The 12,105-nt window shown below is 38.6% G+C and overlaps 1 protein-coding gene across 4 annotated transcripts in view; it reads right to left on the minus strand.

Annotated features, from left to right (window-relative positions):
• LRMDA (leucine rich melanocyte differentiation associated) overlaps window positions 1-12,105 on the minus strand; it is a 712,994-nt gene that overhangs the window by 669,361 nt on the left and 31,528 nt on the right. For 2 of the 4 annotated variants that reach the window (XM_067000858.1, XM_067000857.1), the window contains exon 1: window positions 436-643. The exons of 1 other annotated variant lie outside the window; for it this stretch is intronic. In XM_067000858.1, coding sequence (XP_066856959.1) covers window positions 436-465 — 30 coding nt within the window. In that variant the 5' untranslated portion in view covers window positions 466-643. Of the gene's footprint in view, window positions 1-435; window positions 644-12,105 lie in introns of those variants that run through there. One more of the 4 variants, XM_067000859.1, reaches the window with a different exon arrangement.

Below are 12,105 nucleotides of genomic sequence, written 5' to 3' on the forward strand. Positions count from 1 at the left end.
TCTTTCTCAGAGAACGCTGCCCAGTAGGCGCTGTACGAGCTCTGGACACGGCACGGTGCCTTCCCCCGAGGGGAACCACACCTGGAGCACGTCTCCCGCCGGCCCCACCGCGCCACGTGCTGGTAGCGGGCGGGACGCGGGGCTCTGAAGGACTCGACCGGTCTCAGGGGGAGGCGCCGCAGCGACCGGGCGAGCCTAAGGCCCCAGCACGCTTACACCGGTACCGGCGGCCGGGCTGCCCCCAGGGAGCCCCGCACACCTCTCCTCATCCCACCGCGCCCCCCGAGCCCCGCAGCCGCCCGGCAAGGAAGCCACGGCAGCCCCGAGCGCGCCAGCCCGGCGGCCCCGCTGCCGTTGGCGGGGCGGGACGGGGCGGGGAGCAGTACCGTGCCGCCGGCAGGTGGGGCCGGGCCGGGCCGCGCCGCGCACACTTACTTGTGCTCCGCTCACCACGACCCCTGCCATGGCCGGGGAGAACAGGGCGGGGGGGCGGCTGCAGCGGAGCTTCCGCAGTCGCCGTCGGCTCGGGGCCAGGCCGGGCCGGCTCTGGCGGCAGTCAGCTGACGGCGGCGGAAGCGCGGCCAGGCCGCGGCAGGGGGCGGTGGCCGCGCAGGGGCTCCCGCCGCGCCCCCGCCCCTGCCGCCATGGGGCCGGCTCCGGGGCTCCGCGCGGTGCCGGAGGCTGAGGCCAGGTTACCCCACTACGCGCGGGACGGGCCCGCGGCCCCCTAGCGCTTCATTTATTTATTTTTCAATTCGTGTGGAAAACAGATCCTTGGAGCCACCACAAATACCTCTCAAAGCACTCTTTCCGGGCATTTTAGTTGCCAATTAAAATAATGCAGTGATGGGAGGCTGCCGCTGATTAGGTAGAGTAAGGAATCGGAAGGTTTTCCGTAAGAATTCTAGTTTTTGAAGATATTTAGGTTTCTTATGCTGGGATCCTAAATCCTGTTAATCATCTCCCTACCTCTTCGGCTGCCTAAGCACCTTTAAAAATGTGTCTCTAATACAGCGTAACTCGCTGAAAGCAGAGGCATGCTGTGAGGGGAAATAAGTTGCAGGAGGAGATGTGTTCCACGCTGCAAACCACTTTCTACAGCTTATTCAGCATCACAGCAGAAACTAATACAGTACTTGCTCTGCCTCGTACTATCAACAGAATAAATTCATGGTACAACTGTGGCATTACACTTTTGCCAGGGCCATCCCTTCCTTTGTTGGGCAGGAAACACGGGGCTAAGAGCCCGGGGGTAAATAAATAAATAAATAAAAACCACCATTGTGCACCCCCTGATATTTTAATGTATCGCATGTAAGTAGAAACGGGCCAACATGCAGAAGATCAAAACCCAATCAGTGAACAAATGACTCCATTCCTTTGCATAGATCTAATTTTCCTTACATAGTATAAGACCAAAAAGAATCAAACCCTTCATCCGCAGCAAATAAGCAGATCCTACGCTAATGAATAAAAGTTCTGTTTCTCTATGTAAGAGCTTTCCTTCAAGGCGTACTTGCTAGTTCAGGTCATCACTCAGCATGCTTCAAACAATCAGTGCCTGTGTTTATTTACTAGATCATGTAGCAAATAACATACGCCAATAAAAACAAGTGCTATGTGAACTGTAAATGTAAACAAAGCAATACAGTCTACTCTTCTGTATCTACCTCTTTTTATCTCTCCTTTAGTTACAAGCATGCAATTCCCATCAGAACGAACAGATATAACTCAAGGCACAAAGTGGCCTCCTGATATAGTCAGCTGTGTTTGTCTTAATGGAGTAAAATCAGTTCAATACTACGCTCCTGTAAAATTGGAATAATTATATTGAAAACAATTTAGCACGTCGTTATCCATATTATTAGTATTAATTTTAGTAGAGTGCTAGCTGTCACTTTAGGGAGATCTCTGAAGAAAGAAATCCTGCCTGAATAGTTTACCAAATAGCACAGACAAATAATAACGAGTCTGTTTTTTCCACCTCCTTACATTGCCAATTGCATTAACCTGCCATTGATCCTCCTACTTACTAGGCAAGACCTTGTCTAGAGGGAGAAGTTGCAGGTCCCGCTCCCTAAACTAGGTGACTGAAATTGACTTTATCATCTCTTCAATCAGTTTAGCTGAATTTTGTAAATTACAAAAACAATTTAAGGAGGTGGCAAACTGTTTTAAGTGCATCCGGCTTATAATCATTCTTTTAAAACCAGTTCAACATTTTCTTGTGTAGACATGGCCTAGATTATTATCTGTCATGGACAAAATAATAGATCCAAATCCCATGGTGTGTAACAAACAGGGAGTGCTACCGACCACAATGACAAAATGGGCCTATTATACTGTAGAGGAAGTGAAAAATAAGATCTCTAGCAGAGGAATGCAGAGGAGACATGACTGTCTTGCTACGATGCTTCCTTAGACTTTGAAAACTTACATCTTGAAAGTGATAATTCTGCTGCTAACTTCCTATCTATCTGATGACTGGCAACTTTCTCAAACTTTATTTTTTTGGAGTCTGTTTTATTTCATAGTTTCTATGCACCTATCACCTGCACGTAATTTTCAAAAAGAAAACTCACAGCTGCGACTGTCTACCACTGAAGGAGTATTTTGGAATATCTCATCTGAAATTGTAACTAAATTAAAACATTGTCTTAGATTTCAAATATATGAGTCAATATGCTCATTAGTTATCACCTCACATTATTATGAAGCTAAAATGCATTGCACTGTTACATAAATACAGGCAGGCTTTTATTAGCTGTTGAGCCTGTTCATCATCAGTGTCATTTTATAGCACAGATTCCAGATCATCATGAAGCTTCCTCTGGTTTCAGAATGTTTTTTCTTTCACCTTACAATATATATTTATTCTTTTGAGCATTGCAAAATGCTACCGTCTCAAATCCTGGCCCTGCACAACCTGAATCATCTGAATGTTTTCTTTAGCTTTGATAGAGCTGCCTACACGAGTAAAGCTTTAAAGGACTAAATTTGTACTTACAGAATATATTTTTATTGGTGGTTGCTTAGAAGCTGAAAGTTTTGTAAGGATTCTTTGTTCAGATTGAAATAATTTATGACAGTGGGGCTTAGTTGACCTTTGAAACGTCTTTTTTTACAGTTTGTGTATACACAAAATATAAAAAAAAAAAACGCGTTTTATTTAAATTATCAGTGTTTCACTGCACCGTTAGAAGCAGAAAGTGGCAGTTCTGTATGGGCCATTCAAATATGATTTCCTTAAATGTTCAGCACTGCTTTGCCTAAAACTTCAGTAGTGTTTAACATGAGTTGCAAACAGACAAAACCAACACAGACCTTTTCAAAAAATGTAATTTTTCTTGTGTAAAGCTACATCCAATTAGTTACACCAATCTGCTCAGTATATATAATTTTACATACACATAAATATATATATATTATAAATTGAGCAGACCCATTCCTGGAATAAGAAGCACAGGATGTTCAAAACAAAATAATACCCATAATCCAGGCCCTAAACAACTGGGAAGTAGTGTATTGGGAGCATGACAGATAGCTTATCAGACCTACCCCTTTTTCTGTGTTCTGCACATGGTGACAGAGCTCTATGTCATTTTAGCAGTCATGAGCCTAAAATGTATACACAGCTACAATTTTGAAATCTCATTGACCATTTGGTTCAAATAATTAGCTAATACATACCGGAAAATTTAACATAGCACCAAGCACCAAACAAATTCTGTCATTTTATATGAAACCTATGTATAGAGGTGTTTTCCTAATTTAAAGGTATGTTGAAGGTTTGTAAGAGGGAAAAGTAGCAATCTTGAATGTTTTATTAGCTAAAATATTTCACACCAAGCTAACCAAAATGGCTTTCCATCTTATGGCACACTATGTATGTCTGCATGTGCGTGTACACAATCATCTTACATGTCAAAATACCTCAAGCAACAACCTGTTGTCTTCCAAAACACCCTACAATTCCACCTGACAAAATGGTGTGCTGTGAACAAACGAAGTTTTCTGTTTGTTGTTGTTGTTGTTTGTTTGTTTGTTTTTTGTTTGTTCGTTTGTTTTTTCATTTCAACTAAAAAAAAAGTCCTAGCCAACTCACAAAATTCTTCCAATCTGACCATCAGAAAATTTGGCTCAGTGTTTACCAATACAACACATTTGTTGATGCTCACGATGAAAATGTTTTTGCAAAATATGTGAGTTTCCACAGCAATACAATGCATAATCCAAACTGAATCAATTTACATGAAAGAGACTGACTGTAGTGCAGACATTTTTGTCTGTATCACCAAAGGAAGCAGAAGGTTTTATTCATACATAGCTTCACTTACAACTGTTTTTAACCCCAAATAGTTAAAGATGGTGTTTAATGTCCACACTAATAACTTCAAACGTCTCCCAGGAAAGAGCATTACTAGGACTCTCTGCTATGAAACAAACAAAAAGAAAATAAGCATGATGGAATGAAAACAAAATGCAACAAAGTACATAGTTTTATCTCATTGACAAAGACAGAAAGAAATACAGTAATGATGACCTCATTTGTTATTCCTAGTCTGAACTGCTAGAAATCAAGCTTTTCTTTTCCCATCTCCACACTATTTCTTATATTCTCACTTATAAAGACACGTAACAGCTAATGATAAGTTATAATGATCTGAAAAGCAAGTTATGCATGTACGCTCAATACACTAGTACACCTTTCCTTAACTATATTGTTATGACAGTGTGATATTGTGCTTTAAAAATTGAGGATAAGAACATCCAAATTTTTTTTTTCTTTCTGCTGATGAATTAAAATTAGAGGTTTGTTTTGTTTTTATTTTCTCTGAAGTGCATATCCAGAGCACATGTCTGAAAGACTGCACGACACTTTTTGTCCAGAAAAACAGACAATGAAAAGTGGTAGAACTGCAATATGTACTGCAATATGCAGTATAGGTACTACCATGTATCTATATAGTATTTTTGAATTTGCTTTGAGTTTGATACTGTTAGTTAATGGCCTCAATTTACATTTTTCCATTCTTCTGGAGACTCTTACAGCAGAAAGTAGGGTTAACTTTTTTTTTTTTTTTTTATCTTTTCCTACAACAGAGAACCACATTGTCCAATCTGGAATGTTTCCTATGAACACCTCTTGCATCTTTGATCAATTCTTCCCCTAATTCCATTTAAATAAGGGAAAAGGTCATTTGGTAAGAATTACAGATTCTAAGGTAGGCCCAAACCTTTCTGTGGGACAAGGATCTGTTCCCTCCTATGCAGTAGCCCTGTGCAGTGCAGCACACATATACTATGTGACTTCTGCCCTTCTGCTCCATTTAGTGAAGGGCTAGCACTGCACCAAAACTGGTGACAAACTGCTGTTAAGTTCTAGAGGATTACATATTATATTTACAATTAGTACAGAGCAGCTAGATCTTATGGCAGAAAGTTTCCAGGGCTTTGAGAATGGCCCAGATCTTATTGTTACACATTTTTGCCACAATCTTCACACTCTACCCTAAATCAGAGCCTGATTCTTTGATTCCTCCTGTCTGCATGCAGAGCAGAATTTTGTCTACAACCACCTCCAGGGTATATTTAATTATTATTTTCCTATTACATGGCAGCAGTGTGCTATGAGCACAGTGAGGATACATGGTGATTGTGAATGAAGACAGCTCTGACAGAAGTTCACTCGCTATTTAATTGCAAAGGCACCTTGAAGTTCAGCATCTCCTGACATCTTTGGAAAGCTTCACATTGTAACCTTGTTAGTATTCTTCTAAGATAACTTTGCATATAGTCTTTATAAATTCAACATACTATAGACTAAGAGTTTTCAAAAAAAAAAAGAACAACCTAAAAGGTTTGATGACAGTAGGAAAAAAAAAAAAAAAAAAAAGCCTTTCCTGACATTTTTATCCAGTAATCTGGCTTCCACCAAAGTTAATGACAGTTTTGTCCACCACAGCATGGCCCAAATACAATTAAAATCCCTTGTATTATATAGCACACTATAGCTGTTAGGCTAGAATTACGTTTAATAAGAGATGTGTTCAACAGCTAAGACATAGTAACAATTAATTGCACAATTTACCTTCTCAAAGTGTTTGTTATGATACAGGGTCTTTTTCTTTTTTTAATATGCAAGACTCTGTTTCATTTAGACTATAGAATGAACAGAGCTAAGTAAATTTAACTCAACCAGGCAAAATATCACTAAGTTCTTTAACGCTATATATTACCAGAACACCGAGCATTTTTGAATGCATTTATTCTTAACCTACACCAAGAAATAGAGAAATCCTCTTCTTCCTAGGCTACAGCAAGGGAACTGAGGCAAAGAAAAGCTGATATACTTGCGTAAACACTTATGTTACCTGTGGTCAGCTAGAACTGAACCTACATCTCCTCCCAAGACCTAGGTTGATACCCTAGCTATAGACAATACTCTGTCTTGGTTTGGCCTGTTCAATGTAAATGAGCAATGGCATTATATAATAAAAAATATTACTTCTGGTCAGGAAAAGAGGAAAGTGTAGAACCATCATTTCTTTGCTCCCAGTGGATGGTACTTGCAGGCAAAAAAAACATTCAAGGTTGAAAGGCAGTTATTCTCTACGTCCCACCTAGAGTACATAGCATGCAGAAGAAAAATGCTGGCACAGGACATCCACAAGCTCTGTAGATTATTGAAGGATTTTGAAATGTTGCCAAAACTTAAAATATAGGGTGAACCAAAGACAAGAAATGGGGTTTTTCAATAGGTTATAATTCATGCAATCTAAATGTTTTCTAGTTTGTTTGTTTTTCCATAAAGCCAACAAAAAGAATGACGGGATTATCCTCCTGCCAAGTTTCAAAGGCCTATTGCTAGCCATGCAGGCACAGAACACTTAATGAAAGATCGTAAGATTTTTTTTATTAGAAAGTATTCAGTAATGCTTGTTTGGAAGCTGTTGCTACTGCTTCTCTTGTAATTATATGTTGCTCACATACACAGAGGTTGTTTTTTATTGTTTTGTTTGTTTGTTTGTTTTTGTTTTGTTTTTCTTTTTTGAAGCCGAAGATGACTGACTCCCAACAAACCTGAAGTGCCATGCTTCCCTACAATCCATTATGTATATGTGAATTTCAGTGGCTGACTGCACTATTGTGGGAAAGTAAATTGCAATAGTGAAACAACTGTATATCTTTGTGCATCAATGCTAGTTTGGTCATAAGAATGCAATAATCAGAGCTGGGCAAAAAAAAAAAAAGGATTAAAGCTACGATAAAATCTCATTTGAGGCCATCCAACATTGCAGTTCTATTCTAAATAACTGGTTTGAGCTTTTAAAAGTTCAGTGAGGTGTTTTCTTGTTCTAGGTCTCCATCACAGTATCTGGGGCAGAGACTGCCTCTCACACAAAGACAAAACAGATTATTTCCAGAAATGCTTGAAGACAAAGATCAAATGACAAAGGAAGTGGCTGCAGAGGCCAGAGGAGCTTGTAGCTGGGATGATGTCTCTTGTTTTAGCTGTTCTGGTAGTTCACTGTAGAACTGAAATACCAGACCAGCCAGGCTGGGGTTTTTTGACTGGTCGCTTGATTGCTTCAGAAGGAAATGTTTTCACCTGATGAATCCACAGAGACACAATCTGCAATGTACTTTGCCAACATCACTGTATCATAAGAGAGACCTATCTAGAAATGGGTATATACTATTGAAAATACCTGTTGGAAAGAGTTCTCAGCCTGCCTTCACTCTGATGGAAGGTTGTGTGGTCAGGAAGGAGCTTGAGCCAAGGTGTGGAAATACCTGACATTAGCAAACAGGTTCCTTTCCTGCTTTGCATCTATGTACGTGGCCCCATTTTTTTAATCTTACATCTTTGAGCTGGTTATAGAGGCAAACAGCAAAACCACAGCTTTCCACACAGATAACATACAACACTGCTGCTGAAAAGAGATCAGGAAGCAGGTATACAGCCCAATCGGAAGTCAACATATTACAGGCCAATATGGAATAATTTCTGTATCTGAAGGAAGTTTTAGCTCCCTATTGCTCAGTTCAAAAAACAGTGGCTATTTTTCTTTATACCTTTTGAGTACCAAAGATTCCCACAGAAACGTATGGAAGTTGCTAACAATCTGGATAGCTATGAAAGAACAGAGCTCAAACAAAATCCATCATCCTCTGCAGTTTGTTAAACAGCAACTTTTCCCATTACTCAATACTTTCATCCACCCATCCTTCTGGGCGAGGAGGGATAAATATAGTTCAACTAGCATTAATTCTGCATCATCTGGAGACATTGCTAGGAAGAGAACACACAAATACATTATGCAAGATGGAAGAGCTGAAAGCTGAAAGTTACAGACGTACAATCTCTGAAAGCAATATATTGTCAATTAATATAGAGACATATAAACATAACAAGAAACAGGTTTTACACTCCTTGGAAATGAGAGAAAATGCAAGGGAAATCAAGATGGCTTAGTTTAATTGCCTCTTCCCAAGCCTTCTTGCTGGTGACTTTAGTGCTTTACTCCTCTCTTCCTGACTTTGCATGCAAATACACTAATATAGAAATCCTTCAAATCCCATAACATATATAATCCCCTTTTCTAGGAAAGATAAAAGTGAAAAGGAAGAAAGAAGCTGAGCCAATGTAATACCTCATTCATTGAGGACAGAGTGGTACGCCATAAGTTCCACCTTAAGTCTTAGTCTCCAAGCTCTCAGTAACAAACAAATCTTTAGATAAGCTTTCTCTGGTGAGAAACACAAAAGAAAGAGCAGAGTAAAAACAAAGAGACTTCCAGTTTACACTGAAGAGATTATTAGAGACAGACCAATGCTAAACTTAAGGAAATTCTTGTTTATATCTGGGAATTCCAACTTTGACTCTACATATAAAAGTATCCAAAAATATGCTGATATTTGGCTGTAATACTGGGACCCATTCCCACAATCACAAGAGGACAGCACAGAGCTTCAGATTAATAATTATTGCTCTCAAGTAAAGATGGACTGTTAAAATAATATAAAGCTTTTCACACTTAGGTTTCTTGCTGGAATTGCAGTCAGATGAGCAAAGCTTAAGTTACTGCTAGCTGACGGTGTTGGATAACATAAAAGTAATTGGGAACAAAGTATTTCAGTCCCAGTTGAGAGAAGTCTTTATCACAAAATCAGCCTAGATACCAGAGTTAGCATATTTGGGAAAAAAAAAAAGGCAATGATTGGATGGTCATAAAATGGACATAAAGACTAAAGCCACTTAAAACTCTCCCAGGCTTTGTCTCCAGACCAGAATCGAGATAGCATTACAATGATGGTGTAAGGTCTTCAATTTCAAAGTTGACAAAGTAGCATATTTCAAAACCATCAGCTTCCCAACACAAAAAAACACCACAGGGTTCTGGTTTCAGTTTTCTCTGTAAGGGTTATGGCTGTATATCTGGGTGACATAATAGCTCACATGATTATGTAGCATGTTAAACTACCATGCTATATTTGGCTCACTTACTGAAGATTCTGTACCCTGTTAGGACAATGCTGGGTGAATTCTGTAATTAAAAGTGAAAACTAAAAGAGATATAGTCACATATGACACTGTGTTTTTAGCATTCAGTCACAGCAATACTACCAAAAAAAATTTATATCAAGCCAAAGAAAAAAGTTCAGGAAGTTTAAAATATTATTATTCGTATAGCTTTTGAAAATTATTTGTTTTCCTCTCTGTCTTTGAGGAAAAAAAAAGAAGTTTATTTTTGGTGGAGTAACTCAATTTATGTGACAGAACCCAGCAAAAATGAAGCTGTCATGACAAATATCATCATGGATCAGGATTACAGGGCAGAAGAATAAAACACAGCTTGCAAAAAATGAGCTCTTAGAGAAGTGGCACTGACCAACAAAAAATACTTTATTCTCAGCTCAAAACTCTTGAGAAATATGCACAGCTAATTCTCATGATGAAGGGATAGAAATATCCAGATTAGCCAGCCAAGTTTCTAGCATTTTTTCCCAGTTTGTCAGCTGTCTTAGAATTCCCCACCAAAACAAGAAAAAGAAAGAAACAGCCATTACACTGTGAGTTTGTAAGAAGGTTCTATTTGTAAATAGTCTTCAAAGTGCTAACCGGTAAGGAACAGAATCTACAAAATTTTACAGGCTTGAAATCCATGTGTTGAAGTTAAGCAGTAGCAGTCATGGACAGCTATAATCTGTGTCTGTTAGCTTCTTTAACCCTATGTCAATTCATTAACCACCTATTAAAATGTTTATTGATAATTTACTAACCTTTTCAGGAATTAAAACCTTATTTTCTTCACTCGAGGACATGCCCTCTGGTTCAAATGCTGCTGGCGGTACACGGCTGGTAAAGGTTTCACCCAGCCTTCTGGCTCTCTGGCACCCCAGACGTGCCACTGAAGCTGCATAAACTCAAAATACAGTTTCATACGCACATATGAAGCAGATAAAGCAGCCTGGACACAGCAAGTGGATCCTCTTGTGGAAAATCCTGACTATCTGGGACCTAACCCAGATAACCTGGATCCTTTCTTCCTTTCTCCTCAGTCTTACACTTAAAACAAATCTGACTTAAAATTGGGTTGAAAAAAACATTAAAGTCTTCATAAAGTGAATAAAAAAAAAAAAAACCTCTGGTGAAACAACCTCACAGATGCAGCAGCATGGTGTTATTCCACATGTTAAATTGTATTAAAAGAGAACAAGAACTTAAATTCAATCCTTCACAACCATTAATTTTTCATTATGAAAAAATGCATATGTTAATGAAGCTGGAGAACTGTCTATACTGTCAAAGACAGAAAAAAAGTTCCAGTTAGGAGATAACCACAGGTTTGGAAATCTTTTCTTACCTGAAAACTTTGAGAATATCTGTTGTATAGTATTAATTATAAATAGTTCTGTTTAAGCAGAAAAGCAAAGACTAAAACGTTCATCAAAAACTAAATAGGTAAATGAGCAAAAAGAAGACACCGACAAGTCCACTGAAAGATTTTAGAGATTCTATTTTAAACTTAATGGGTGCTTACATGAATATATGCATTGGCATCATACTGGCTCATAAAATCATGTATAGAAAATAACATTTTCGAAGTTTTATCTAGAGGGAAATTTTATTAGTGTTCATCTTTTTCTAGTGAATAGACAAGCATGTTAATTTCCTTCTACTTTTTCTGTCTGTTTCAAATTGTGTTCACTGTTCAGTATTATAATTTGTCTTTCAATAGAAAGATAAGTAAATGTGTTTGTAAAAAAATGTTCATAATGATCAATTCTTAGTGTTATTTATACTGGTTATTTTAAAATATAAAGAAAGCCATACCTAACATTTCTAAAGTGTTGTCTAAAGTGTCATTCACCTGCAAATTTCATGATATTTTACATCTATTAATCAATTAAGCTTTACTCTACCTATCTCAGTTAGGCATTAATATCCCAATTTTACAGTTAGTTACACTGAGGATAGCTTGAAAGGTTAGCTGTCTTGCTAATACTGCTCCGGAAAGGGGATAAAACCCAAGAATCACAATCGCTTCTCTACGGGTAATAAAAAATTAAAAGCCTTTTCCCTCTTGCAGAATGGAAAATCTCATAAGAGTAAAAGGCAAAAATAACGGACAAAAGTTTGGGCTTTTATAGAATTTTTACCTTTTCTTGTTAAACAAACTATTGTGTTATAAATCTGCTCAAGAAAGGTGAATACATGTGATCAAGAGATTTTACAAGCTGTGGTCATGGAGACCAAAGAAAACTCAGTGGCATATAAGTATATTCCATAATAATCTTGCTTCACCCCACCTCCCAAGACACAGTAAGCATCTGGAACAGAAGAGACCTCAGCTTTGAAGAGTTTTTCTTAGCTGGCTCCCTCAGAACAGGCAGAGCCTCCTTTATCCTTGTTTGTGCATTAAAAATGAAGATACCCACTTGACCTAACTGTATAGTATCACATTAATTCTATCAAACTTGTCAGCCTAATGCCACTAGAAAATAATTTCATTTCAATTCTCTATTCTGTTTTTAGTATGCAGATTAGAGAAAGGTCACCCTGTTTATCCTGTTTCTGAATTACTGTTGACTGTCACC

The sequence above is a fragment of the Anser cygnoides genome, chromosome 7, assembly GCF_040182565.1.
Source record: "Anser cygnoides isolate HZ-2024a breed goose chromosome 7, Taihu_goose_T2T_genome, whole genome shotgun sequence".
NCBI classification, from domain to species: domain Eukaryota; kingdom Metazoa; phylum Chordata; class Aves; order Anseriformes; family Anatidae; genus Anser; species Anser cygnoides.